The sequence below is a fragment of the Vidua chalybeata genome, chromosome Z (genome assembly GCF_026979565.1).
Source record: "Vidua chalybeata isolate OUT-0048 chromosome Z, bVidCha1 merged haplotype, whole genome shotgun sequence".
NCBI lineage: Eukaryota > Metazoa > Chordata > Aves > Passeriformes > Viduidae > Vidua > Vidua chalybeata.
The window spans coordinates 2,804,656-2,829,240 of record NC_071570.1 but is presented as its reverse complement, the minus strand read 5'-3'; the positions used below and the strand labels follow the sequence as shown (position 1 = coordinate 2,829,240).

At 50.1% G+C, this 24,585-nt stretch overlaps 1 protein-coding gene across 1 annotated transcript; it reads right to left on the bottom strand.

Moving 5' to 3' along the window:
* Positions 1-763: 763 nt before the first annotated feature.
* Positions 764-21,672, bottom strand: PSTPIP2 (proline-serine-threonine phosphatase interacting protein 2). The gene is made up of 15 exons (XM_053932712.1): positions 21,626-21,672; positions 13,707-13,807; positions 12,016-12,093; positions 11,111-11,145; positions 9,539-9,645; positions 8,789-8,851; positions 7,870-7,968; positions 7,645-7,690; positions 7,160-7,239; positions 5,310-5,408; positions 4,709-4,805; positions 4,326-4,407; positions 3,597-3,631; positions 3,234-3,291; positions 764-2,736 (listed from the first exon to the last, which is right to left on the bottom strand). Exons 1-14 carry the CDS (start codon positions 21,656-21,658, stop codon positions 3,242-3,244), a joined length of 1,005 nt encoding a protein of 334 aa, XP_053788687.1. The 5' UTR covers positions 21,659-21,672; the 3' UTR covers positions 764-2,736; positions 3,234-3,241.
* Between the last annotated feature and the right edge of the window lie 2,913 nt (positions 21,673-24,585).

Below are 24,585 nucleotides of genomic sequence, written 5' to 3'. Positions count from 1 at the left end.
CCTCCAGCACAGCAGGAATGCTGGCTCAGCCCCCGACAAGGAACTGCTGTCCCTCAGAGCCCTGCCCTGGCACCCGGAGCAGCTGGAGCAGGGCCCAAGCCCCACGATGAGCAGGAGTGACTTTTCCCAATGCCCAGGAGGATGAGCCCCCCCCCGCGGCACTTTGCAGAACACATCACAGTCCCGTTAAAGGCCTTGAACAGGCACTGTTCTCTCCCTGGGACCTTGTACCTCGGGCTTGAGAAGTCTTTACGTTACTAGTGTAACCCGGAATTTGTAGTACCTATGGGAAAGGTAAACCGTACATGGGTGTAAGGGGAAACCTTCCCCAGCATCCTGATTTTGGGATTACTCCTGTGCTTTTAGTAAATGTGCAAGCGAAGTTTTAGCCTCACTGGGCACCTCTACATCCAGAAAAGCCAAACAGCATCTATTGTGCTCAGTCAGTGGAAAAATCCCAGAAAATAAACCATGCAAGCTTCTGCAGAGCAGACACTCTTCCAGGGCAAACAGCCCTGCCTGGTCTGCAGCTCACGGCTAATCATAAGCACTTCTCATGCAATTCTCTTTTGGGGTGTTTTCTCCCACTACTGTGTTGGTATTGAGCAAGGACTGAAATAAAGGCTGAGCAAGGATGTGATCTTGTAGGTTTCCATCCAGGAGAGACTAGGATACTTTGCATGGATCCCAAACCCATCCCCAACAGAAAGTGAACACGACAACTTTAAAAAAGGATGTATATCCAGAACACAAGACTCAGAACTTATTTTTTTAAATATATATTTATAGAACTAAGACTACAGCAGGCTCCTTCAGAAGAGTAGTTGTGTCCTTGGTCTTTCAGAAATAAATAGGATAGCTGATTCTTTGCCATGTGCACTCTGCACAGCTCACTGTCAGGCAGCAGGGCAGATGTCAGAGCTCAATGTCATCTTCCCCACACAAATAAATCCAGTAAAAACCCCAAGGACTGCTGGGCTGAGGCACTTGCTGAAGCCATGCAGATTCAACTTGAAAAACATCATAAAAACAACAAATCCTGTTGCTCCAGGTTAGTGACCTGGCACCAGGTTTAGACAGGTAAACTGTGTTTATCCCCATGTCCTGTGTCCCTGTATCCAGTGAAATAAGGCAGCGAGGAGCAGTGAAGCAGCACTGCACACAGGGACATCAGAGAGACCAGCAGCCCCCAGGCACGTAAGCTTCTGAATCAAAGCCATTATCATATCTATATATGTGGTAACAACAAGGGCAGGAGCTTTCAGGAGATGTGGTCAGAAAAACAAGTTTCATGGCTCCAGTAGTAGATAGGTTTCTTTCCAGTGGTGCATAGTCAGAAGAAGTCCAAAGTTTAGAGAATCACAGAGGTTAATTAAATCACAGAATCAGAGAATCCCCGGGATGGTTTGGGTTGGGAGGGACCTTAAGGACCACCTAGTTCTTGATGCCTTAAGATGTTAGCTTTTGTATTTTTCATATATTTGTAATCCTGCAATTCTTTAGGGTGTAACTCTAAACTCCACACGAAGTGTTAGCTACTGCTTTCCCATTTTGGTCAGTCTAAACAATTCCTCTCTAGGCCTTGGAATCAAGTACACCTCACTGTCTCAGGCCCCGAGAAATGTAAACAAAAGTGAATTGAGGGGCAGCAAACTTGGGGTAAATAACTTTATTACCTGAAGCTGTAACTGGAAGATTAACCCCCAATATACAAACAGACCAAACTTAGAAAAATATGAAAATCTGTGACCCACTGCCCATTTTTTTTGGGTGTAGCCCCTGGGGGGGGGGGGCTTTGTCTGCCCAAAAAGTACCTGAAGGCCCTTCAATAAATATAACTGCTTTTTATTCCCTTAATTTTGTCTGGCCTCTGTTTTTAAGTAGTCCCAAAAAGGCATCAGTTCCAACTCCCTGCTATAGGCAGAGACACCTTCCACTACACCAGGTTGCTCCAGGCTCCATCCAGCCTGGTCTCTAGACCTTACCAGGGGCAACTAGATAAACCTAAAACCTAAAAGCCCACAAGACCCTCATCAGAGAGGTGGTTGGCAGAGTTGAATAAATTCCTTCAGCTCCTTCCTGGGACCTCCCAGCAGGTTGGATGTGACACAGTCCCTCCCTGGGGGGATGCAGATCAGCTTCCAGTGTCAGCAGTTAAGCATGAAGCACAGCTACACCTAAGCCAGATATGCAGTGCAACTGCTGGTGCCCTCTAAGTAAGATTTCTGAGAGATATGAGTAAAATTTGACCTAAATGACAAGTTTAATCCCCACTAATGAAAGACTTTAGGTACAGGCAAGAGCCTTTAGGAACAGGCAAAACCTGAGACCCGAGAGGCATGCACATACCCTGAAGACAAGCCAGCGAGCCCAAAGCATCATGCAGCACTCCTCTCAGCACATACAACTTCTTAGTTATATAGAGACTGGGAGGCCCCAGATTTTCTAGATGGCCACACTTTAGAAGAACTGCAAATCAAAACCACCTTCTGACACAGATCATGCCTGTGTCTGGTCTTTTTCTTCCTGGGAGTGTGAAGATCCATCCAAGGAGTTTGCTGATCAAAGGCATAGATTTTTAGTAAGCGCTTTCTGAATGTACAAATAATTATTGGAGTCCTCAAATATTCTCTTGAAAAGCAGAAGCACTTCAGCTCTGTGTGTCTGGGAATAAATGAAAACACCATCTCTGCCACGCTGGTCAGACCAACAAGTGTCTTCTGCCTTCTGGAAAACCTAGAGAACAGGAACAACAGTGTCTAAACCACAGCTAGAGCTCAGACAAGCGATGGGAGGGCTGACAGGTGCATCACTTCCAATCAGTCACCTCAAAATGTCATTCCTTAACCAATGGCCTATCTTTCTCCACTGTCCCTCCTCTGTGTAGATTCATCTGATATTAATCCTTTCTTACAGAATCCCAGAATGGTTTAGGCTGGAATGGACTATCAGTACCATCTAATTCCAACCACCTTCCACTATCCCAGATTGCTCCAAGCCCCATCCAACCTGGCCTGGAACACTTCCAGGGATGGGGCAGTTGCAGCTTGTCTGGGCAGCCTGAGCCAGGGCCTCACCACCCTCACAGGGAAGAATTTCTCCTTTCTAGCTGATCTAAATCTACCCTCTTTTAGTATAAACCTTTCCCCCTTGTCATATTACTATCTGCCCAGGTAAAAAAATTCCTCACTCTCTTTCTTTTAAGCCTCATTTCATCAAAAGTGGGTACTTACTGTGACTGTTAGAAATGTACCAAGCTGTAGCCATCAACTGTGGCATAATCAGGCTCCCCTGAAACACAGACCACAAAAAATCCCCTCAGGTTTCCCATGAGAAGTGCTCATTATGTGGCTTTACACAGAGCAGAAGCACCACACACTGGCCATCCATGTTAAAGGGATGGGATGCCAGAGTGAATGAGGCTCAAGCCAGGCTGGGAGAGCTGGGGGTGTTCACTTGGAGAAGAGAAGGCTCCAAGGAGACCTTAGAGTTCCTTCCAGTGCCTAAAGGGGGTCCAAGGGAGCTGGAAAGGGACTTTGGGCAAGGGCTGAAGTGACAGCTCCCATGGCCAGAAAGCCCATGAAGCAGTAACTCACCTGGTGCACTGGTCGGGGTGGGCAGGGGTCCCCTCCTGCACAGAAGGAAACACAGAGCTGAGGATCTGCGAGGCTAAGGGACTCCCTTTGCCCTGGCTCTGCACCCCCCAGCTGCCCCCGCCCGGAGCTGGCGGGAGAGAAGGAGGTCTGGCCAGCCTGGGCTTTATGGAGACCTGACAAGGCAAGTCTCGGTGGGCTCACCACCCACAGCCCACTTGGCAAACACAGGAATTGAACCTGACACAGTGGAGAAGAGGAAAAAATAGCCAGAGAGCACTGACTCAGGGAAAAATTCCAAGTGAGCCATGTCTTTACACATGCCTTTGCCCAGAGTGAGGCATCAGGAAGCCGTAATTGGACATGACTCCTCTCCCAGTGTGGCAGCCAAAGTGGCAATTCATCCTTAGCATGAGTCTTGGCCCCAGTCAACATCTTGCCCCCGACAGAAAAACCCTTCCCTGTGTCCTCCCTGCCCAGCTTCTGTCCCGCAAGAGTGAATCCAGCTCTGCTCTTCCTCGCTCCACCCACAAATGCTTTTAACTCTCCTCAGATCTCCTCCTCTCACCTGTCTTGGTGACAGGTCACACCAAGAGCCATGCAAGCAAATATTTTCCTCTAATACCCTTAAGTCAAGCTTCCAATAGACTGAAAGGAACAAAATATGCCTGTCTGGGGGGAGCGAGCATCATCTGCAATAAAAATTGCAGTTGTACATGTTACACACCTTACCTTGATATAGGCACAGGAGCTGGACTTCTCGCAGGAGTCACATTTCTCTGGGCATTATAGTAGTTTTCATAAACAACAGGAGCTAGGAGAAGTTGACAGTAGAGATGTACAAGCCTCTTACAGACATAAAATACTTGCTATACCAGCATTCAGCTGCTAAGTCTTTCCCCTCTCTGAGAAAATGCCTGACAGGAAGCTAAAAAAAAATTGAGAATACGATCTCCAGGGGCTGTCAAAAGTGGCAGAGACTAGTGTTGCAAGGCAGTGAATGAAATGCAAAATGAGTGTTTTCTGCCCACAAAATGATGCTGACCAGAGCAGCCAGCTCCATGAGGAGTACAGAGCAGTCAGCACTACTTTCTGAGATTCTACTAAGCTCTTACCTGGAGCCAAACTTCCAGTTTTGCGTAAATTTACGAAAAAGTCAACATCCTTCTCAATGCTGCACATTTCTAAACTCTTGCGGATTTCCTCATATTTCTGCAAAAGGGAAATAAAGTGCTTTTGTATACATCAGGTAAAAAACCAACGCTTTTTTCCAATTGCTTGCCACACATAGGGTGAAAGCCCAGTACTCACACAGGCTTCAGTGTCAGGGGAATCACAGATTCCCAGAGTAGTTTGGATTGGAAAGGAACTTTAAAGCCCATCCCATTCCATCCCTTGCCATGGGCAGGGACACCTTCCACTAGATCAGATTGCTCCAAGCCCCGTCCAACCTAGCCTTGGACATTTCCAGGGATGGGACAACCACATCTTCTCTGGGCACCCTGTGCCAGGGCCTCACCACCCTCAAAAAATGTGGAAATCCCAGAGGAAACCCCATTTGCAAGAGTTTTGGCCAATCCTTCTGCTTGCCCACTCATGCTGGTGTCTGTGGTTAATCCTGGGCCTCAGCCCAACCCAGATGTAACACAGCTTAGTGCCCAGGAAAACAAATTGGGCTTTGCTTCCTACACAGGAAAAGGTTTTCAGTTGAGGTACCTCATCATTCTGGACACAGCCCAGGGAGAGCTGGTTGACGTGGAGCCAGAGGGCATTACGGAAATAGTTGATCCGCTCGCACTCCTGAGTCTCAAAGAACTGAAACAACACAGACAAAACTGCCCATAACATCTTCAAAACGAGGGCAAATCTCTTTTGTCCTGATTGCTTCTCACCCCCATGTGCCACAGCAAAGCTAACTGCCAGGAGCAGTTGGTGTTGGTCTTCTGCAGGAAAGTAAGGAAGCCATGAGTCCTCCGGCTTGTCCAGAGGAGAAATAACCCCTCTATGCAACCAGGTAATTCAAAGGTAAGTGCTAAGCTTGGAAAATCTGCAAGACAAAAGTGGAGGGGATCGCCCAGCACATTTCTGCCCCTGGGGAGACCAAGCCAGCTTCCTAAAGGCAGTACAGGTTCCCAAGGTACCCTGTGTTCCTGTGGTCCCAGCCCACTTCCCTTAAGCAGGTACCCTTAAAACACAGAATCACGTAGATTGGAAAAGCCCTCTGAGATCATCAGATCCCACAATTACTGCTGCACTGCCAAGGCCACCACTAACACATTCCCCCAGGTGCCACACGCAGATGTTTTTTTTAACATTTCCATGTTCCAGATGCAGAGCAATAAAAAAAAGCCACTGGGGATGTATGAAAACAGAGGCGTTTCTGTTTCTTTCCTGCCTAGCCCTTTTCCAAGCAAGTTTAAACCCTTTTGAAATCTGCTGTCTGGTACACCTCAATTTCACATGCTTTTACACATTTCCATGAACATCCACACTTGTTACCACTTATGACCTTTGCAACACACGGAGAGGAAAACTTCCACATCATCCATCTGCAAAAGTGAAACTGCTGCTTTCCACTCCCCAGCACAGAATCATTAGGGTTGGAAAAGCTGTCTCAGAGTCCAACCACTAACCCAGCACTGCCAAGCCACCACTAAACGGAGTCCCCATCTTAGAGGCTTCCAGAGAAGGCACCAAAAGCACACCAGCACAGAGACACCCACGCACACCACACAAAACAGACAGAAAATTCAGTTCAAATGGAAAATTAGAATAGCAGCCTGAAGAGAGGTAACTTGGAAGGGATCAGCACAGCTGGGAATGGGAAAGCTGGCTGCAAGCCTGAAGCAGATCTGGGATAAAATCTGTCTTTGCAGTCTCTGTCCATTCCTCGGTCACAGATCACAGGCCAGCAGCAGAGCTACTGCTCAGCCCTCTTGCTACCAGTCTGGAATTCCCCAGTGTGTGCTGGAAATCCCTGCTGGACCGCTTCCCTCTGAGGCAGTCTGCTTCAGGCTGATATACCCACTCAGAAGGGTTCCCACGCTACTGCATGGTCTGTGAGACACAAGGCGAAGGGCTCTTGGCACAGTATGCATGTGGAGATGGCTTCACCTGCATCCCCAGCCACCACCAGCCTCTGCTGAAAAGTCTTCCAGAGTTTCAGACAGCCTTCTGAGCAACAAAAGTGTTGTTGAGGCCCCAGGACATACTGGCCTGGAGTTACTGAGCATACAGAGGTGACCACGGCTGTTCAAGATGACAGCCATGCCACACTTGCAAGCAGGTAGTGGGCAAAAAATGTCACTACCTCGACTTTGTCAATTTTAGAAGGTGGTGGAAAAATAAAAATAATAAAATAAGAGCAGAAGCCTTGAAGCAGTGGGGCCTTGAATCCAGAAGCCATGCTTGAGACACACACACACAGGGTTAGCTGCAATACATCCTGCTGCTTCACTGCCAGGGGAATACAAAAACAGCAAATCTGCACTGCCCCTGAGCCCTGCAGGCAGGATTGCAAACCCAGAGGACCAGGCTGCCATGTGCAGGTGTTTAGGGGCATTTACCTCGCAAGCTTTGATGTGCTCGTTCTGCCACTCGTCCCGGATCTTCTCCATTGTGGTCACACTCTGCTGGTAACTCCTGTCTGAGAGACAAATCACATTTTGGCTGAAGGTGTCTCTGACCATGGCAGAGGGGTTGGAATGAGATGACCTTTAAGGTCCCTTCCAACCTAAATCACTTTATGATTCTGTGATTCCATGATTAACATTCATTTAAAAAATCCCTTCACTAGGAGGTAATTCTAGGGCTGGGGAAAAGGCTGGAAAGGGTGGGAGATCAGGGATAAAGCAGAAGGATATAGCTTTGGCGGGCTCATGCAGGCTTCTGCAGGGACATTGCTCACTGCTGCTATCTTGGGCGTGTGTTTCCAAGGAGTCATGCCTAACCTAAGACCTGGAGCTCACCCACGAACCACACCAGGGCTTCTCAACCCCCTGCCCCTAGAAACACTCCCCTCGCCCTCCCAACACGACCTTTCCACACTCACCAGTATCCTCCAGTGCTGATTTTGTCTGAGCCAACTTCAGGAACAGCTGCCAAAAACAGGAGAGACAAGGAAGGTGGAGAAGAGGCTGGGTGCATCACCAATGGCCCTGCAGCCCCACTGGGGAGCACCACCAGCCTCCCCACCTCACCCCAAAACCCAGAGCCGGGACAAGAGCCGTGGGGCACGAGGGCTGCAAGGAAAAGACATCCCTTTCCCCTCCCATACCTTCTCCTGCTGCTTCTGCGTGACCAGGTTGGCGTTGCGGTGCACAGCCTGCTCCGCCTCGTCCTTGTCCCGGCAGCGCTGCTCGTACAGACGCTTGGCCTAGCACAGACACCAAACAGCCAGGTGCAGCCACGCCTCGGGGAAAAGCTCAGCCTGCGAGGGAGCAGGCTGCCTGCAGAGCAGGGAGCCGCACAGAAGGCGCCCTGCAGCTTGGGGAAAGCCTTGCAAGGCAGGCTGCTCTTGGATTGGGGTGAAAAGCTTCTGGCAATGGAGGCCATGTCCAGAGATGGGCTGGGGAACAGGCAGGAGCACAAGTTTGATGAGAAGCAGCTGAGGGAGCTGGGAAAGGGGCTCAGCCTGGAGAAAAGGAGGTTCAGGGGGGACCTTGTGGCTCTGCACAGCTCTCTGACAGGAGGGGGCGTCGGGCTCTGCTCCCAGGGAACAAGGGACAAGAGGAGAGGAAGTGGCCTCAAGTTGCATCAGAGGAGGTTTAGAGTAGATATTCAGAGAAACTTCTTCACAGAAAGGGTTTTCATGCCCTGGGCAGTGGTGCAGTCACCATCCACAGAAGTGCTCAGAAAAGATGTGGATGTGGCACTTGGGGAGAAGGGGTAGTGGTAGGCTTGGCAGTGCTGGGCAAATGGTTGGACTCAAGCATCTTAGAGGCTTTTCCAACCTGAATAATTCTCTGATTCTAAACCATTTGTATCCAACCCTGCAAGGCTACCACTGGCCATGTCTTCGGCGTGCTCTCCTCTGCTTCTGAGCACACCCTGCACACCACTCACACAGACACAGGGTCAAGAGTCACAGCAGAGGTGGAAACCCCTCTCATTTAAGCCTGTCCTAATGCTCTGTGTGGGTGTGTGTGAGCAGCATCAAACCCACATGGCAAGAAACAGAAGCACATTTGCTTTACCTCCATGGTCTTCTTGTACTGAAGATTCCTGTTTTTGTGAATCGCCTCCATTATCAGCTCTATCTGTGAAGGCAACAGACCTGGGGTCAGCACATCACTGACCACCAAAGCTCCAGGACACACTGTGTCTCAGAAGAGGAAGAGCCACAGACCACACTGAGATGTGTTTAAAGACCTTCATCTACCCAAATCATCTTCACAAAACTCATTGTTTTGTGCTTCTTTCCAAGCCTTGAATTGTTGGTAGTTGTAGCCTTTGTGTAGGCAAAGGTGCTCTACAAACTAAATCCTAGCAATATATAGTACAGTATCACCTCCTCAGACTCTGGCAAAACTGGAAAGCCCACTCCCCTCTGCTAGGTCCAAACCAATCCCTGGTTCTAGCAGTTTTCCCTGGTTTTCCAGACAAAGGAATCTCAAACCAGAAGAAGTTAAAAGGCTTGGCCATTTTAGCAGCCCCTATGGAGATCATAGAGCACTATAAACAAATGCTTTAAAAACATTCCAGTGCTGTGGCTGGCCCCAAAACACACACAAAGAAGATGTGGAAGTGAGAAGAAGGAAGCTGGAGGTTACTACACAGTTCAACACAGTTACAACACATAGGAAGGAGCTCAGTACTTCCCAGCAGCACAGGCAGTGGAGGCATGGCAGGGGCTGGGACATGGCATGAAACAGCACCGGGATCAGCCCCTTGCTGGGGCAGGATCAACACCCTGCAGGAAGGCACATCCCCCCGCGGTGCCTGACCTTTTTCCGATGCAGCTTTTGCTTTTCCCTGAAATCCTCCATCTTCTTTGCTTCCTCCCGAAGGGTTTGCGCCAGCTGGATGTGACCTTGTCCCACGTTGTCTATTTCTACAAAGAGAAAACAAATTCAGTATTTTTATATCTATATATATTCCTGAAGAGACTGTATCTCAAGTCAACTTAGAGCACACCACATGTCCCCCTTCAGAAATGTGAGAAGGCTCTGGCTTGTTTGAAGCAGCCTCCAAGCAGTGCTCACCAGGGTAAGGATCAGTCCTGCTGGGACCTGCTCCCCAGTTTGAGAAAACTCTCCCCCTCACGCAGGTAAATCTAGGCATGTTTCAACACACTGCATTGCCCCAGGCCAGCAGGCAACACAAAAAATGACAAAAAACAACCTCAGGCTCCTCTGGCTGCAGGCGAGCAGCCACACTGTGAAACACCACCCCAGGATCCACCAAGGGAGCGGAGCCAAATGGCAGCTCCTGACTCAACCCCCAAAGCTGCTCCAAACCCACAGCTGTGAATTGTCAGCAGTGGTGAGGGCAGAGCCGTGTTAGGGAGGTCCACAGGGGCAACAAAGAAACCTGGATCGGGCAAGGGATGGACTGGGCACAGGACAGCAGAGTGCTCACCCTCCGGGTGCCATCTGATGGTGCCATGGCAGGATGTGACACATGACAATGTACGGTGGCCAAAGCACCGTCTTTGAGATGCTCCAGTTAGAATCACATAATGATTTAGGCTGGAAAAGACCTCCTAAGATCCTCAAGTTCAACCATTCTCCTAGCACTGCCAAGGCCACCAATAACCCATGTCCCCAGGTGCCACATCCATATGGTTTTTTAATCGCTCTGGGGATGGGGACTCCCCCACTGCCCTGGGCAGCTGTGCCAGGGCTGGACAACTTTTTCCATGACAAAATTTCCCTAATATCCAATCTAAACCTGTTCTGGCCCAGCCTGAGGCCGTTCCCTCTCCTCCTGTCCCTGTTCCCTGGAGCAGAGCCCGACCCCCCCGGCTGTCCCCTCCTGTCAGGAGCTGTGCAGAGCCACAAGGTCCCCCCTGAGCCTCCTTTTCTCCAGGCTGAGCCCCTTCCCAGCTCCCTCAGCCTCTCCTGGGGCTCCAGCCCCTTCCCAGCTCCATTCCCTGCCCTGGACACGCTCCGGCCCCTCAGTGTCTCTCTTGTCCTGAGGGCCCAGAGCTGTCCCAGGTTCAAGGTATGAGTTACAGTGTCTCTGTGAAGAGGAGAAGCCTGTCCAACAAACTCCAGATAAGCTTCCCCTGCACAGCTTCCTATGCACAATATAAATATGACCTCTGAGCTGCAGCCAGACCCCAAAGCCCAAGAGATCCCAAAATGATGCCCTGTGGGTCTCCTGTCCCACACATGTCCTGGATCACTCTGTCCCAAAACCCACACACTGGGATGTACCAGGCCAGCAGCAGTACAGCCTTTGCCTGGCCTCAGCACTGCACAGCTTTAGAGATTTCTCTGCTATTTTCTTCCCAAGCAGTTGCCTTCAGGCTTTAGCACTGCCAAGTGTCCTGGCAAACACGAAGAATTACTTACGTTGCTTGAAAACGTCGAGGGATCTCTTCAGCGTGCTGAAAAACACAGGCAGGGCATTACAAAGGGTGGAGAAGCACAGTCAGGCACAGGCATCAGCAGAGCACCTCTTCCAAAACAGAACTCACTCAACAATGGCCAAAGTACCTCAAAGCACATTTATTCACACTCTTAGTACCTCCAGCTTTTCCCCCTCTCAGCAGGTACAACACAGTTCACCTGGTTTGACACCTACTTTACATCTTTCTGAGCACTGGATGCTATTAAAGATTCAAAGTTTCCCGACAAATATTTCCGGCAACCTCCTAAAACCATCATTTGGAACAAGTTCAACACGGTGCATTTGCCAGTGGTTGGAAAAATAGGCAGCTTTTCTCCCTATTAATATTGCACAGTAAAGATGGCAGAAACATTTTAAGTGACACCTCAATATGCAAGTAAAGTAAGTAAATGACCAGGGCATGTATAAAGTACAGAAATAAAGGAGGAAGCAGAAGGCACTGAGGGTCACTTAGGAAATGGAGCAAGCCGTGTTGGCCACAGCATGCTGGGCTCTAAAGATGTGCATGGTTTGAGTCAAGGAAGTACCTATACTTCCCTCTGGCTACAAAACCTGTCCGGGTTTTGTTCATCCCCGAGGTCTCATGATCCCCAGCTTTCTGCTGACCCACCAGCCCTCACCCCCCCGAGCATCTACAGTGCTTTGGTCAATCTGTGGCTAAGGGGAATTTGGTGGGCTCCAACTCAAAGCCAATCAGAACCTGGGCACTGCTCATTCATGAGAATGATTTCAGCTCATCTTCTGAATGTCTCTGTCACGTTTCAATTCTGGTTTGTCTCACAGCTTCCTTCCTTCCCTTCCTCCTTCACTGCTTCAGGGACAGCCATAAAAGCAACTGTGAACTTACTTCAGCTCTGTCTGCCCACAGGGCTTCTTCTTCGACAAGTTAATGAGCTCCTTGCCATATTTTTCTTCTATAATTGCTCTGTTGAGGAAAGAGAGACATCAAAGAGAGAAATCATTGATTGGTTTGGGTTGGAAGGGACCTGAAAAGCTTATCCAGTTCTACCCTCTGCCATGGGCAGGGACACCTTCCACTACCCCAGGTTGCTCCAAGCCCTGTCCAACCTGGCCTTGGGCACTTCCAGGATGGGGCAGCCACAGCTGCTCTGGAAAACCTGTGCCAGAGAGGGTCCCACCACCCTCACAGCCAAGAATTCCTTCCCAATATCCCATCTAGCCCTGCCCTCTGTCAATGTCTGGCAGTAAGTACTCTCTGTACTTGGCACTAATCCTTAGGGAGAGCATCTGAAAAAGAGACCAGATCTCATGAGGTGACATAAATAACATCTTTGAGAGAGCACATTATCTCCCCCTCTTGGAAGAAAGGAAGGAGGAAAAGAGAGCTCCTGTGTTGCAGTATAAGAATAACCAGTTCTTTGCAGCTGCTTTGAAATCACTACAGACAACCAGGGATGGAATTGCTTGGTCAAATGTAGTTCTCTCCATGTGGACAGCAGAAAGGAACAAGTACTGCTAGAGGCTGCCATTAGAACATCTACTGGATAAAACAAATAACTTTCTAAAATGCCTTAACTACTGACACAGATGGACACCCCTGTGTGGTTGATTTCTGAAGTCTGGCAATGAAATTCACCTACCTTAACTCTAAAAACTCCAGAAGCTAATAGAGAAATTGAAAAAAAAATGTATTATAGATGTGTTTTGTTTTTTTTTTTAATACCGAACAACATTCCCATGGAACTTTCTTTGAGACAAAACATCCAGCAGGCACATTCTCCATAGCTGGAACTGTGTAACAGCAGTGCTAGACAACTGGGCCAAGTCCAGAGAGCAGCAAATCCAGGCCCAGCCCCTCTGATCTCCTCCTGGCCAGACACTTCAGTGGCAACCTACACCTCCTTCAAGACTAAAGAGGGCACAGGGTGTAGAAGAGGTTTTTGGCACTCTGCATTGTCATGGATGAGTGAAACTTGGTTCTCTGGGTCCACTTCCTCATGTGGAAGGTCCAAATTTTCCTGGAATATGGGATTACAGCCTTAACAGAGGTAGGTGCATTAGACACTTTTAGGTGCAGTTCTCCTCCTGTTCATCCCCATTTTGTTTGTTCCAGGATGCTCTGTACCAAGTCGTGCAGTTAGAGTCAGACATTTGGTAATGTCATTACCAAAATGACATTAATTCAATGTACAGTGTTCTACAATGCTCTTCATATTTAGCCACTGCTAACCAGGTAAACCATAAAGGTAAAATACATGGCCAGATCATCACAGCTGTTTTTGCAGCCACAGAATCTCTACTTATGTCATCTCCTCTGATTAATAATGGCAGTACCTAACCCCACCACTTCTTAACACTGAATCTGTGGGGTGTTCATAATATACAGAGACAAAAACAGGGCAAAGCCATGGCTCTCCTAGGCCAAGACCTTCTAACCTGACCTTCTGCAAGTCAAACAGCAAGGTGAACTTCATGGGCCAGCATTTTAACATCAGTTAAACATGGCAGAAATCAAACTGGGAATACCAGGAGAAGGACCTGGCTCAACCCAATCTGTTGTCAGAGGCAGCTCCCTACCTTTCCTTCAGAAAGTCTTCAAACTCTTTGCAGTTCTTCCTGCCATCATTCAGATGCTGAATGATGCTGTCGTAGCCAACTGTGCTGGTCAGATCCGTGCTCTGAAAACAGAGGAACAGGAGTCATGTCCTTGTCAGTGCAATCCATGGCCACTACCCCCTCCTGAGGCGTTTGCACAGGCCATGGCTCAGTGGGAGCAAGCGTGCAAGTGCCTCTTTATGAAATAAAATCTTTTATTTTAGGGGTGGGAGACACTCCAGAATGAGAACAATGGTGGCAATTTGAGACAAGGTGCATCTATGCCACTCACACTTGCCATAGACTTCTGAAGGGTCATTGTCTTCCAAATTGTTCCTTAAAAACATATATTGCACAGATGCTTGTACAAAAAAAGAAAAAGGAAAGAAAAAGGAAGAGAAAAGAAAAAGAAAAAGAAAAAGAAAAAGAAAAAGAAAAAGAAAAAGAAAAAGAAAAAGAAAAAGAAAAAGAAAAAGAAAAAGAAAAAGAAAAAGAAAAAGAAAAAGGAAAGGAAAAGGAAAAGGAAAAGGAAAAGGAAAAGGAAAAGGAAAAGGAAAAAGAAAAAGAAAAAGAAAAAGAAAAAGAAAAAGAAAAAGAAAAAGAAAAAGAAAAAGAAAAAGAAAAAGAAAAAGAAAAAAGAAGATGCAGCAATGATGTAGGCTGACTTACTCTACCCCATTCTTTCCCCATTCCTATGCAAGGCTGCAGAAAAGGGAGCAATAGTAGGAGCAGGTATGAAACTCAGCAACAGGAAACAAAAGTCACAAAAGGTTATCAAGAAATCTGAAGAGGATAGTGGCAGGATGGAGAGATTCAGGAAATGGTTCAAAGCCAGGACAAGAGTATGCAGAGATCTGGCATAACAGTGTGGGCAGCAGAAGAGGGAATGTCTCAAGAATTTATTCCTGGTGCAATAAAGAAGGAACAGGGATGGTATTTGTGATAAAGGAACCGTTTAATTAAGTGGAATTCCCTATTCAAGTACTTGACTGTCAGTGACCAGAAAGCAAGAAGTGAAGGGGAGATGTGGTGGAGTGGGACTGGCAGAAAATCCACAGGTACCCCAGGTCAGCTTTGCATGGGAAGACAGGAAACCAAGCAGAAACCAAACTTCCTTTACAAAGTACAAATGTCCCTCCAAAATGAGGTTATCCCCACTTTCAAAGGAAACAAAATGGATGCAAAGCACAACTGCTGGCCATTGCAAGCCCAGGCAGGAGGGAGGGTCAGAGCCCCATCACTGCACGTCCAGGGGCACCCGGAGGCTCCTGCATCCTGCTCTGCTGCCTGGCACTTCGGGGGTCTCTGTGCCAGGCAGAAGGGTCAAGGGGAAAACTGGGAGTACCCATCAATAGTGTGCACTAAGCTCCTTGCTTTATCACTCTTCCTCCCACAGTAGAAGGATTTAATTCCAGCACATGTGTGTTTCCTAAGCACCCAAGGGAGACCTCAGGGTGCAAGGTGTTACATGAAACACAGAATCACACAGTTGTTTTAAGTTGGAAAAACCCTCTGAGCTCATCGAGTCTAAATGTTCCCCAGCACTGCCAAACCATTCACCTACCCACATCCCTGAGTGCCACATTTATATGGGTTTTAAATTCTTCCATGTGAGTTTTCCATGGGGGGAACTCCCGGCCCAGATGGAGATGGGCAGGGTTGTATGGTGTCAAATCAGCCTTTGCAGAAACCTTCTGGGCAGGTTTGGCACAGAAAGAGTCAAAAGGACCAGCATGACTGGGGGTGCTCAGCCTGGAGAAGGCTCCAGGGAGAGCTCAGAGCCCCTGCCAGGGCCTCAAGGGGCTCCAGGAGAGCTGCACAGGGACTGGGGACAAGAGATGGGGGGACAGGACACAGGGAATGGCTTCCACTGTCAGAGGTCAGGCACAGATGGGATACTGGGAAGGAATTGTTCCCTGTGAGGGTGGGCAGGCCCTGGCACAGGGTGCCCAGAGCAGCTGTGGCTGCCTCTGGATCCCTGGGAGTGTCCCAGGCCAGGCTGGATGGGGCTTGGAGCAACCTGGGCTAGTGGAAAGTGTCCTTGCCCATGGCAGGGGCTGGAATTGGATGGTCTTGAAGATCTCTTTCAACCCAAACCATTCTGGGATTATGTGACTGCAAAGGTAGGGCTGGCAACAGCAATGGAAAAAGAAGTGCAGCACAGCAAGCACAGAGCCATGGGCACAGGGAAGATGATTTAAAACAGTAATAAACTAACCCAAAGGCAAGTATGAAGGATGGGGGGCTGCACCAAACCCGGCCCAAACAGAGTGTGAGGATCTCTCCTGCCACTCTGTAGCACACATCTGTCCTGGTCCTCCCTGCTGGGCACAGCTCTGAGCCCACGTGCTATTTAGAGGACAGCCCATGGAAACTGCACACAGATGATTTCAAGGTGACAAAGCAGCACCTGATGTTTCCCAAGCTCACAGGACATGCAACTCCCCCCCCCCCCCCCCCCACCCTTTCATCTGCTGCCTGGATTTGCACCCAATGGACTCAATAACGAGAAGGAATTTGTGCGCTGCTTGTGATGTTTTGGGGTTTGGTTACACTTTCAGCCAAAAGTGGAGCTAAAAGGCTCAGCTGGGGACAGGAAAGCACGTCATGATCCCGTCTGAGTCACAGCAAGCTGCTGAGCTTGACGCTTCCATCTCCTACCCCAATTTACACGGAAAACCCCTGCAGACACACACCCTGTGAAGAAAATGACAGTGGAGAAATGTTTCAATTAGAAAAGTCCTCTAAGACCATTAAATCCAAGCACGCCCCAGCATTGCCCACCCCACCACTAACCCATATCTCCAAGTGCCACATTCACATGGTTTTTAAATCCCTCTGGGGATGGAGACTACACCACTGCCCTGGGCAGCCTGTTTCTAGGATTAATAACGCTTGCCATGAAGAGTTTTTCCCTAATACTCAATCTAAACTTCTCCTGGTGCAAGTTGAGGCCATTTCCCCTCCTCCTGTCCCTGTTCCCTGGGGCAGAGCCCGACCCCCCCCGGCTGTCCCCTCCTGTCAGGAGCTGTGCAGAGCCACAAGGTCCCCCCTGAGCCTCCTTTTCTCCAGGCTGAGCCCCTTCCCAGCTCCCTCAGCCTCTCCTGGGGCTCCAGCCCATTCCCAGCTCCATTCCCTGCCCTGGACACGCTCCAGCCCCTCAGTGTCTCTCTTGTCCTGAGGGCCCAGAGCTGTCCCCAGCACTGGAGATGCCTCAGCAGTGCCAGCACAGGGACTGGGGCTGTGTCACAGCCTGGCTGGGACAGCCCAGGGGCCACTGGCCTCTTGCCCACCTGGGCACCCTGGGCTCATGCCCAGCCGCTGGCACCAGCACCCGCAGGGCCTTTCCCAAAGGGCCCTTTTCCTTTCCAGCCCCTCTGTCCCAGCCTGGAGCTGCAGGGGTTGGGTGACACAAGCACAAGATCTGGCACTTGCTGCCCCTCACACCACTGACCTCACCCCATGGATCCAGCCTGTCCAGACCCCTCTGCAGAGCCTTCCTGCCCTCCACCTGTCTGTCCCAACCTTCCCAAACCAAAAGGTTTGGGGCACTGCGCATGTTCACGGACCACCTCTAGAAAGATCTGTATTTATTCCAACTCTCAGTGTGTTTCCTCAGCCTGCTTAAAGGAACACACCAGAGGCTGGTGGCTATTTTAGTAGCTGGAAACACTGTAGCTGGCCGTGCTGTCCTTGCTGACAGTCAGTGCAGCCTCAAAATCGCTCAGGGTCCGCAGAAGTTACTGATACAAGAGAAGCACAAGGCTGCAGCTCTTCCCCACCCCACAACCAGGAGGGTACAACAGGACAGACACAACTCATTGCAGGGAGGAAAAGGCCTCGCTGCAAATCCACCCACCTGGGACCAGCGTCCTGCAAAAAGCAGCTTTTTTGATTAGTAATTTTCCATTTGAAGCTCCCTTCCCCTATGCCAGCACCTTCCCTGCTCGTTCCACAGGCACCAAAAGCAACGGGCTGTTCCGCCTTCATGCAACTTCTTCCTACAAATCCCACCTTGTTCCTTTGAGACAAGGACCTGGGGATTTCACAATGCCACTGCTGAGTTCCACCAAGCCAGTGCCCATTTAGAGAAGGACAAGCAGGGGGAAGGGGAAGTGAAACAGCCACTATCAGTCAGCAGCCAGGGAATAAACCCAGGAACCCAGGGCTGCATCCCCCCAGCCACAGGTTGTTTCAGCAGCACCGCTATAAAACCACTGCAGGGAGCAGAGCACTGCCTCATTGAAGGCAAAATGACCAAAATTTCACTCTGTTTAGCTCACAGATCAGAATTACAGTGGTTCTTAACATTACTGTCATTTCTATTTTTACCATATGGTTTTACAACACCAAAGTGCACTGGTAAGACCCAAGGCTGTTGGGTTACCTGAAATATGTGCGAGAACAAGCTTGTGGAAAACAAGGCATGTACTAAGAAAGTGAAAAAAAAAAAAAGTGAAAGAAAAGACCTCACATAGTGAAAGAAGAAGAGCAGATTGCAAAAACAAATGAAAACAAACTGTCAGGCTTGCCCAACTCTTGGCAATCACTACAGGCAGGGCAAGGGCGAACAAACACAAGCTTTGGGGTATTTTTGTTTTTGCACAGCTCCCTCACAGGCCTGTGGTAGTGACATGGGAGTCAGAACACTCAGGGCAAAAATTGTTCTGCTTCAGGCATGTCTGGACTTCAGTCCCTGAGCAAGCAGGAGCTGCAGTGGGGTGCCAGGGAGCAAACATCTTTATTCAAGAAAATTCATCATCTTGTCTTAAGACCTGACAGCATAAGCAAACTTCAGTGCAGAGTGGGCCTGTGTTTTCCCGACAGGGCACATCAGGAATATCACACCATCAGCTCCAGCAGGGAACAGGAGCCAGTGCAGAAGCAGACACAGCACCCACCGAAGGAACCAGAACTGCTGGGGTTTAAAACTAAATCAGTCCCCAGGTGAGGCTGGAAGCACAGTCCTGCTATCCCAACAGAGCAAAGGCTGGGCTGCACCTTAGCCTACAATCACAGAATCCAAGAATAGTTTGGGTTGGAAGAGACCTTAAACCTCATCCCATTCCACACCCTGCCAGGGGCAGGGACACTTTCCACTGTCCCTGTTGCTCCAAGCCCTGTCCAACCTGGCCTGGGATACTTCCAGGAATCCAAGGGCAGCCACAGCTGCTGTGGGCACCCTGTGCCAGGGCCTCACCATCCTCACCCTTACTATTGTATCCCCACAAAGAAATTTGGAGGTCATCACTCACAACCAGTCACAGTTCAAAGCTGGAAGATCCAATACCAAAACTGGCCTAGGTTTTAAGTGTTTGCACATTTTTTAAAACTTTGTCCCATCAGTTGGAGCATACTTCCCCTGGAGCACTCCCAAAGAATCCTCCTTCTCATCAGGCTGTCCTAACCACTGAGAAACTTGCTCCCACCAGAGTAACATACATTTTCTCCAGTATTTAGGGATTCTGCAGGTAGGATGGAATGATGAGTTAACTTGGGGGGGGAAGATGTGGACATTTTGTTGGACCAGCAGATCTGAAGCTGAGCTAGCATCACCACTAAAGAACAACGTGTGGCAGCATCTGCTACCTGCCCAGCATCATGCCACAATGGCCCTCTTGGTCTCACCTTGTCTGACAGGTGAAGAACCTTCAGAAGACAAAAGTTGTGTCTTGCCAAACTCTTTGTAGTGGTAGGACAAGAAATGATGGTTTTAAACAAAAAGACGAGAGATTCATATTAAATACAGGGAAGTAATTGTTTGGATTGTTTATGACTGAGGGTATTAAAACACCAGCACAGGTTACCCACACAAGCTGTGGCTGCATCATCCCTGGAAGTATTCCAAGCCAGGTTGGACAGAGCATAGAGCAACCTGGTCTCGTGGAAGGTGTCCCTGACCATAGGAGGGTGGTGGACTAGATGGTTTGTAAGGTCTTTCCTAACCCAAACTGCTCAATGCTTCTTCTATGACTCTAAGAAATCACTTGCTTCAGCAAAGACTTCTCCTTCTATTTTTGCCTTACGCAAAGCAATCTAAGAGGAAAATTGCAGGAGGAAGTGCTTGCCCACTCACAGCACTCAGCAGCAGGTGGAAGCTGGATGTGCAGCCCTCCACACTTCATCTTGATTTGGCTTTTTTCCTTCCTATCCTCATTCACCCCTCCTCCTCAGCCCTCACAGCTGATGCACAGTCACCAGTACGTGGTGTGGCAGCTGCTTGGGGTGGTACCTGCCTTTTCCATGGGCCCAATGACCGCAGAAGGGCCTCAGTCTCTCCACTGAGTCACATCCATCACGTTCCCACCCAACCTCCACCCCAGCTGCCTGCCTCAGGCACATTTCCTTGGTGAGGGGCCTTGGAGCACACAGGTTCCAGAAAGGACAAAGCCCAGGAAAAATCCATGGCAGCACCAGTGGTTTGGAGCTCACAAGAACCAGGGATTATTCAGAAAATAGCCATGTTCGCAGTAGAAGTGGTCAAGCAGGGAGGAGTGCCCCATGCAACACCCCAGATCCTCCTTGTCTTGGGAGCTGGAGGCTGCTCCTGTCCTGGTTCTCTCTCCCACTGAGCCCCCTCCTCCAGAATCCTCCTTCAAAAAGCACCACACCACTGCTGGAGAGGAACAAACCGGGCAGAAACAGCCCAAGTCAGCCAAAGTCAGCCCTTGAGAAGCTCTTCTCCAATCCAATGTGCCACTGAGGCACAACAAACCCTGCCCACTCAGCCCTTCTGGCATGACACTTGTTCCTCCAGCCCAGGGAGTGCTGCCACCCCCCTCAAAACCTCCCCTCTGCACGTCTGCAAAGCAAAGGGAGCACTGTGGAAAACTTCGGTGTAACAAACAGCTGGGAAGCAGCTGCCAGATGCAAAGTTGGCTTTATTCTCCACAGCAGGTTTGACACCTGAGTGGGATTTATGTATTTGACAACGCTATGCCAGTTAACTCGTTAATGATGCTGGGTGAGGCTCTGCGCTTACTCCTCAACACTCAGGAGCCCCAAACCTGGTGCCAGCTCTGTGCTTCTCTCCCACATCCTACATGATGGGAGCTGCTTCCAGGCAACACCTGGGAAACCCCAAGCACCATTTACAGATGAAGATTTTCAGCCCCAAAGGACCAAATGCAGTAATTTACTTCCTGGTTGCCAATACCTAGAATGAAGGTCCACCACAAGAGGAACTGAGTAGCCACAGAGCTTAAGCTTTGCAGCAGATATGTGGGTTTCCTGCACTTCTCCTTTTATAAAAGCATAATTCAGACTGGAAAGAATAAATTGTGGTTTTCCCCAAACTGTGGGTTTTCCTCCATGGCTCAACAGCTGGCAGCAGCACACCGAGTGACTTGCTCCTAGTCCAGGATTAGCTCAACATTTTTCGCCAAGGTGTCTTCAAGTAGTTCACCGATGGCAAATTAATGATATCAAACCCTTCAGCCTGGCACTGACTTCATCCAGCAATGCAGCGGTCACTTGCTGGGATTATTTTGGCTGTGTGGAGCAGGCTGTAAAGCCACAACTCTCAAGACATTCATGGTGGGCAGTGCCTGCTGGAGATCACAGAATCCCAGAATTGCTTGGGTTGTAAGGGACCTTAAAGCACATTTCATTCCATCTCCAGCCACGGGCAGGAACACCTTCCGCTATCCCAGGTTCCTCCAAGCCCTGTCCAACCTGGCCTTAGACACTTCCAGAGATGGAGCAGCCACAGCTGCTCTGGGCAACCTGTGGCAGTTTTCTATCGACCCAGAGCATTCAGCAAAGTCACCCCACGACCACCACCGTTGGCTTTGGAGCCAACTCTAAGCAGACAGCAGTGATCCCTCCACCTCCAGCTGTGCACCCCCCGGCTCCGGCTGCCTCTGCCCCCGCTGTCCCGGTCCCGCCGTGCTCCCACTCACCCAGAAGTTGTCCCTGAACCGCGCCTCCCGCATCCTGCTGCCGCCGCCGCCGCGCTCCGCCGCTCCCTGCCCGGCCCGGCCCGGCCCGGCCCGCCCCGCGGAGTCTCCTCCCACGCACGGGTGCTCCCGCCCCGGGATGCCCGCGGGTCGAGGAGCGGGACGTGCTGTGGCAGGCGGGTGGGACCGGCGGGGAAGGGAGGCTCGGCCCCAGCGCGCCGTGGGACAAGCCCATCCGTGACGGCCGATCCCGCTGAGCCGCGCCGCTTCCCCAAGGAAAAGACGGAGCGCAGCGGGAGCAGCTCGGCCCGCGGCTGCACAGCCGTGCCCACGCCACCCTGCCCGCCCGGTTCGGAGCTTCAGGAACACTTTGGGAAGGTTTCATGGAATCATAGAATTGCTTAGGTTGCAAAAGCCCTCCAAGATCATCGAGCCCTCCAAGATCCCTTTGCCCAGCACCACCAAGCCCACCCACATCCACATCCACAGGACTTTTTAATCCAAGGATGAGGACTTCACCACTGCCCTGGGAAGCCTGTGGTAGGGCAAGAAAACTCTCCAGGTCAAGAAACTTTCATAATACTCAATCTAAACCCACCCTGGCACAGCTGCAGGCTGCTGCCTGTCCTGTCCCTGTTCCCTGGGAGCAGAGCCCGACTCTCCCGCAGGCTGTCCTCTCCTGTCAGGAGTTGTGCAGAGCCACAAGGTGGTCCCCCCTGAGCCTCCATTTCTCCAGCCCCTTTCCCAGCCGCTCCTGAACACACACATCCCGTGTCACAGTTTATTAGGGGCCATTGCCTGACACAAGGCACTCCAGGAGGGACCTCTGAGCAACGCTCGGAAAATATGAAAGCAAAGATCGGACACTATGTACTGAAATGCCCCAATCACACCCACCACACTCAATTGCTGCCTCTGCTTGAACACACTAAAACACTCCAGTAGTGTAAAAAACACTCCAGTAGTGTAAAAAAAGGCATTTTCAACTTACTGAAATAAGTCTGCTCAATTGTAACCTGAGGCTGATTTAGGCAGACTAACCCTGTGTGCAGCGTCCCAACACAAGAGATCACAGACCATCACCATGAAGCCACACCATCCAGCACCTAAAGAGCTGGATAGGGACTTTGGATATGGGCACAGAGTAACAGAGCAAGGGAGAATTGTCTTCCCACTGAGAAAGGGCAGGGATAGATGGGGTATTGGGAAGAGACTCTTCCCAGAGAGGATGGTGAGGCCAAGGCACAGGTTTCTCAGAGCAGCTGTGGCTCCCCACCCCTGGCAGTGTCCAAGGCCAGGCTGGACGGGGCTTGGAGCAGCCTGGGACCAGGTGCCCTGCCCACAGCAGCAGGTGCACACAGATGATCTTTACAGTCCCTTTCAAACCAAACCACTGTGATTCTGGGATCCACTCGCCATTTCCCGGCTTCCCAGCCTGGGCAGCCCACAGCACCACTCAGGAACATTTATCTTATGTTACTAGAAAAAAATACATCTCTGTTTTGGACTAAGATACTTTTGAGCTCAGGACTTTCCAACTACAGCAGCACATTAAGTGAAACATGGCACAGGAACATCAAGTAGTAACCAGGGTTTAGTCACTGGGCAGAAACAGAGTCACAAGCCGTAAAAGCTGTCCTGGAAGGAACACGATGTTGGGCAGACCAGAGCGGAAATGTTCCACAGCAGTATTCCCTCACATCTGTAAGGCCCTCCAGCCACCTCTTCTGGGGCTGAGGGGTAAAAGAAACAAGATGGTGAAAGACCAAAGATCTGCACAGGATCAACCTCCTGGAGCACAGCACTAACTGTTCCCAAAAATCTGCCATCTCTGGATTTCAAGTGTGTGTTTATTTTTGCCCAGTAATTCAGAGCCCACTCTCTCAAAGTACTTAGGCCATTAACAGGAGAAGCTTGTTAGCCTGAACTGCATGAGAATTGTTTCCAGCTGCCTGTAACTCCACAGCTGGACTGGGAGGCAGGACACTGCTGTACAGGAAGTTAACTGGGGACAGTGCACACATCAAGAGCAGTCCTGCCCCAGCCTGAACCCCCCTGCCCAGGGCTGAGCCCCCAGCGTGGGCAGCAGGGCAGGGGGGATTCTGCCCCTGTGCTCAGCTGAGAGCCCACCTGCAGAGCTGCCCCAGCCCTGGCTCCAACAGCACAAGGACGTGGAGCTGCTGGAGCCAGCCCAGAGGAGGCACCAAGGTGATCAGAGGGATGAGCAGCTCTGCTGAGAGAATTGGGACTGTTCAGCCCACAGAAGAGGCAGCTTTGGGAGGACCTAATTGCAGCCTTCCAGTACCTGAAGGGAGTTGACAAGAAAAATGGAGAGAGATTATTTACATGGGCCTGGAGTGACAAGGAGCAATGGGTTAATAGTGACAGAGGCCAAGGTTAGATTGGATATTGGAAAGAAATTCTTGGCTGTGAGGCTGGTGAGGCCCTGGCAAAGGTTGCTCAGATCAGCTGTGGTTGCCCCATCCCTGAAGTGTTCACAGCCAGGCTGGACAGGGCTTGGAGTGACCTGGGATAGTGGAAGGTGTCTCTGACCATGACAGGAGGGTGGAGCGAGACAATCTTCAAAGTCTTCCCCAAAACCATTCTGAGATTCTCAGATTTAAATCTCTAGCTATTACTGCTGTGACAGCTGCACCTGCAGTTGTCCTGAGACACGAAGACCAGTATTCCAAAGCCGGGCACCAGGATGGGTCAGACAGAGACAGCAATCCCACGAAATGCTGTCAGAGTCAGGCACTTAAGGGATTCCTGTCAAGTCCAGTGGGTTATCCCTGTCACCCCCAGCTTCACTGCCCTGCTGCAGGATAAGCTGCCTGGCACAAACTATGGACACTGAGAAAATCCCTCAGCTCTGTCACTCTCCTGGTTTGTGTAAGGGGAGTTTGCCCACTCAACCATTAAGGATTCCCCTGATTTCCAGAGTTCCTCTAGCAGGGCTGTGT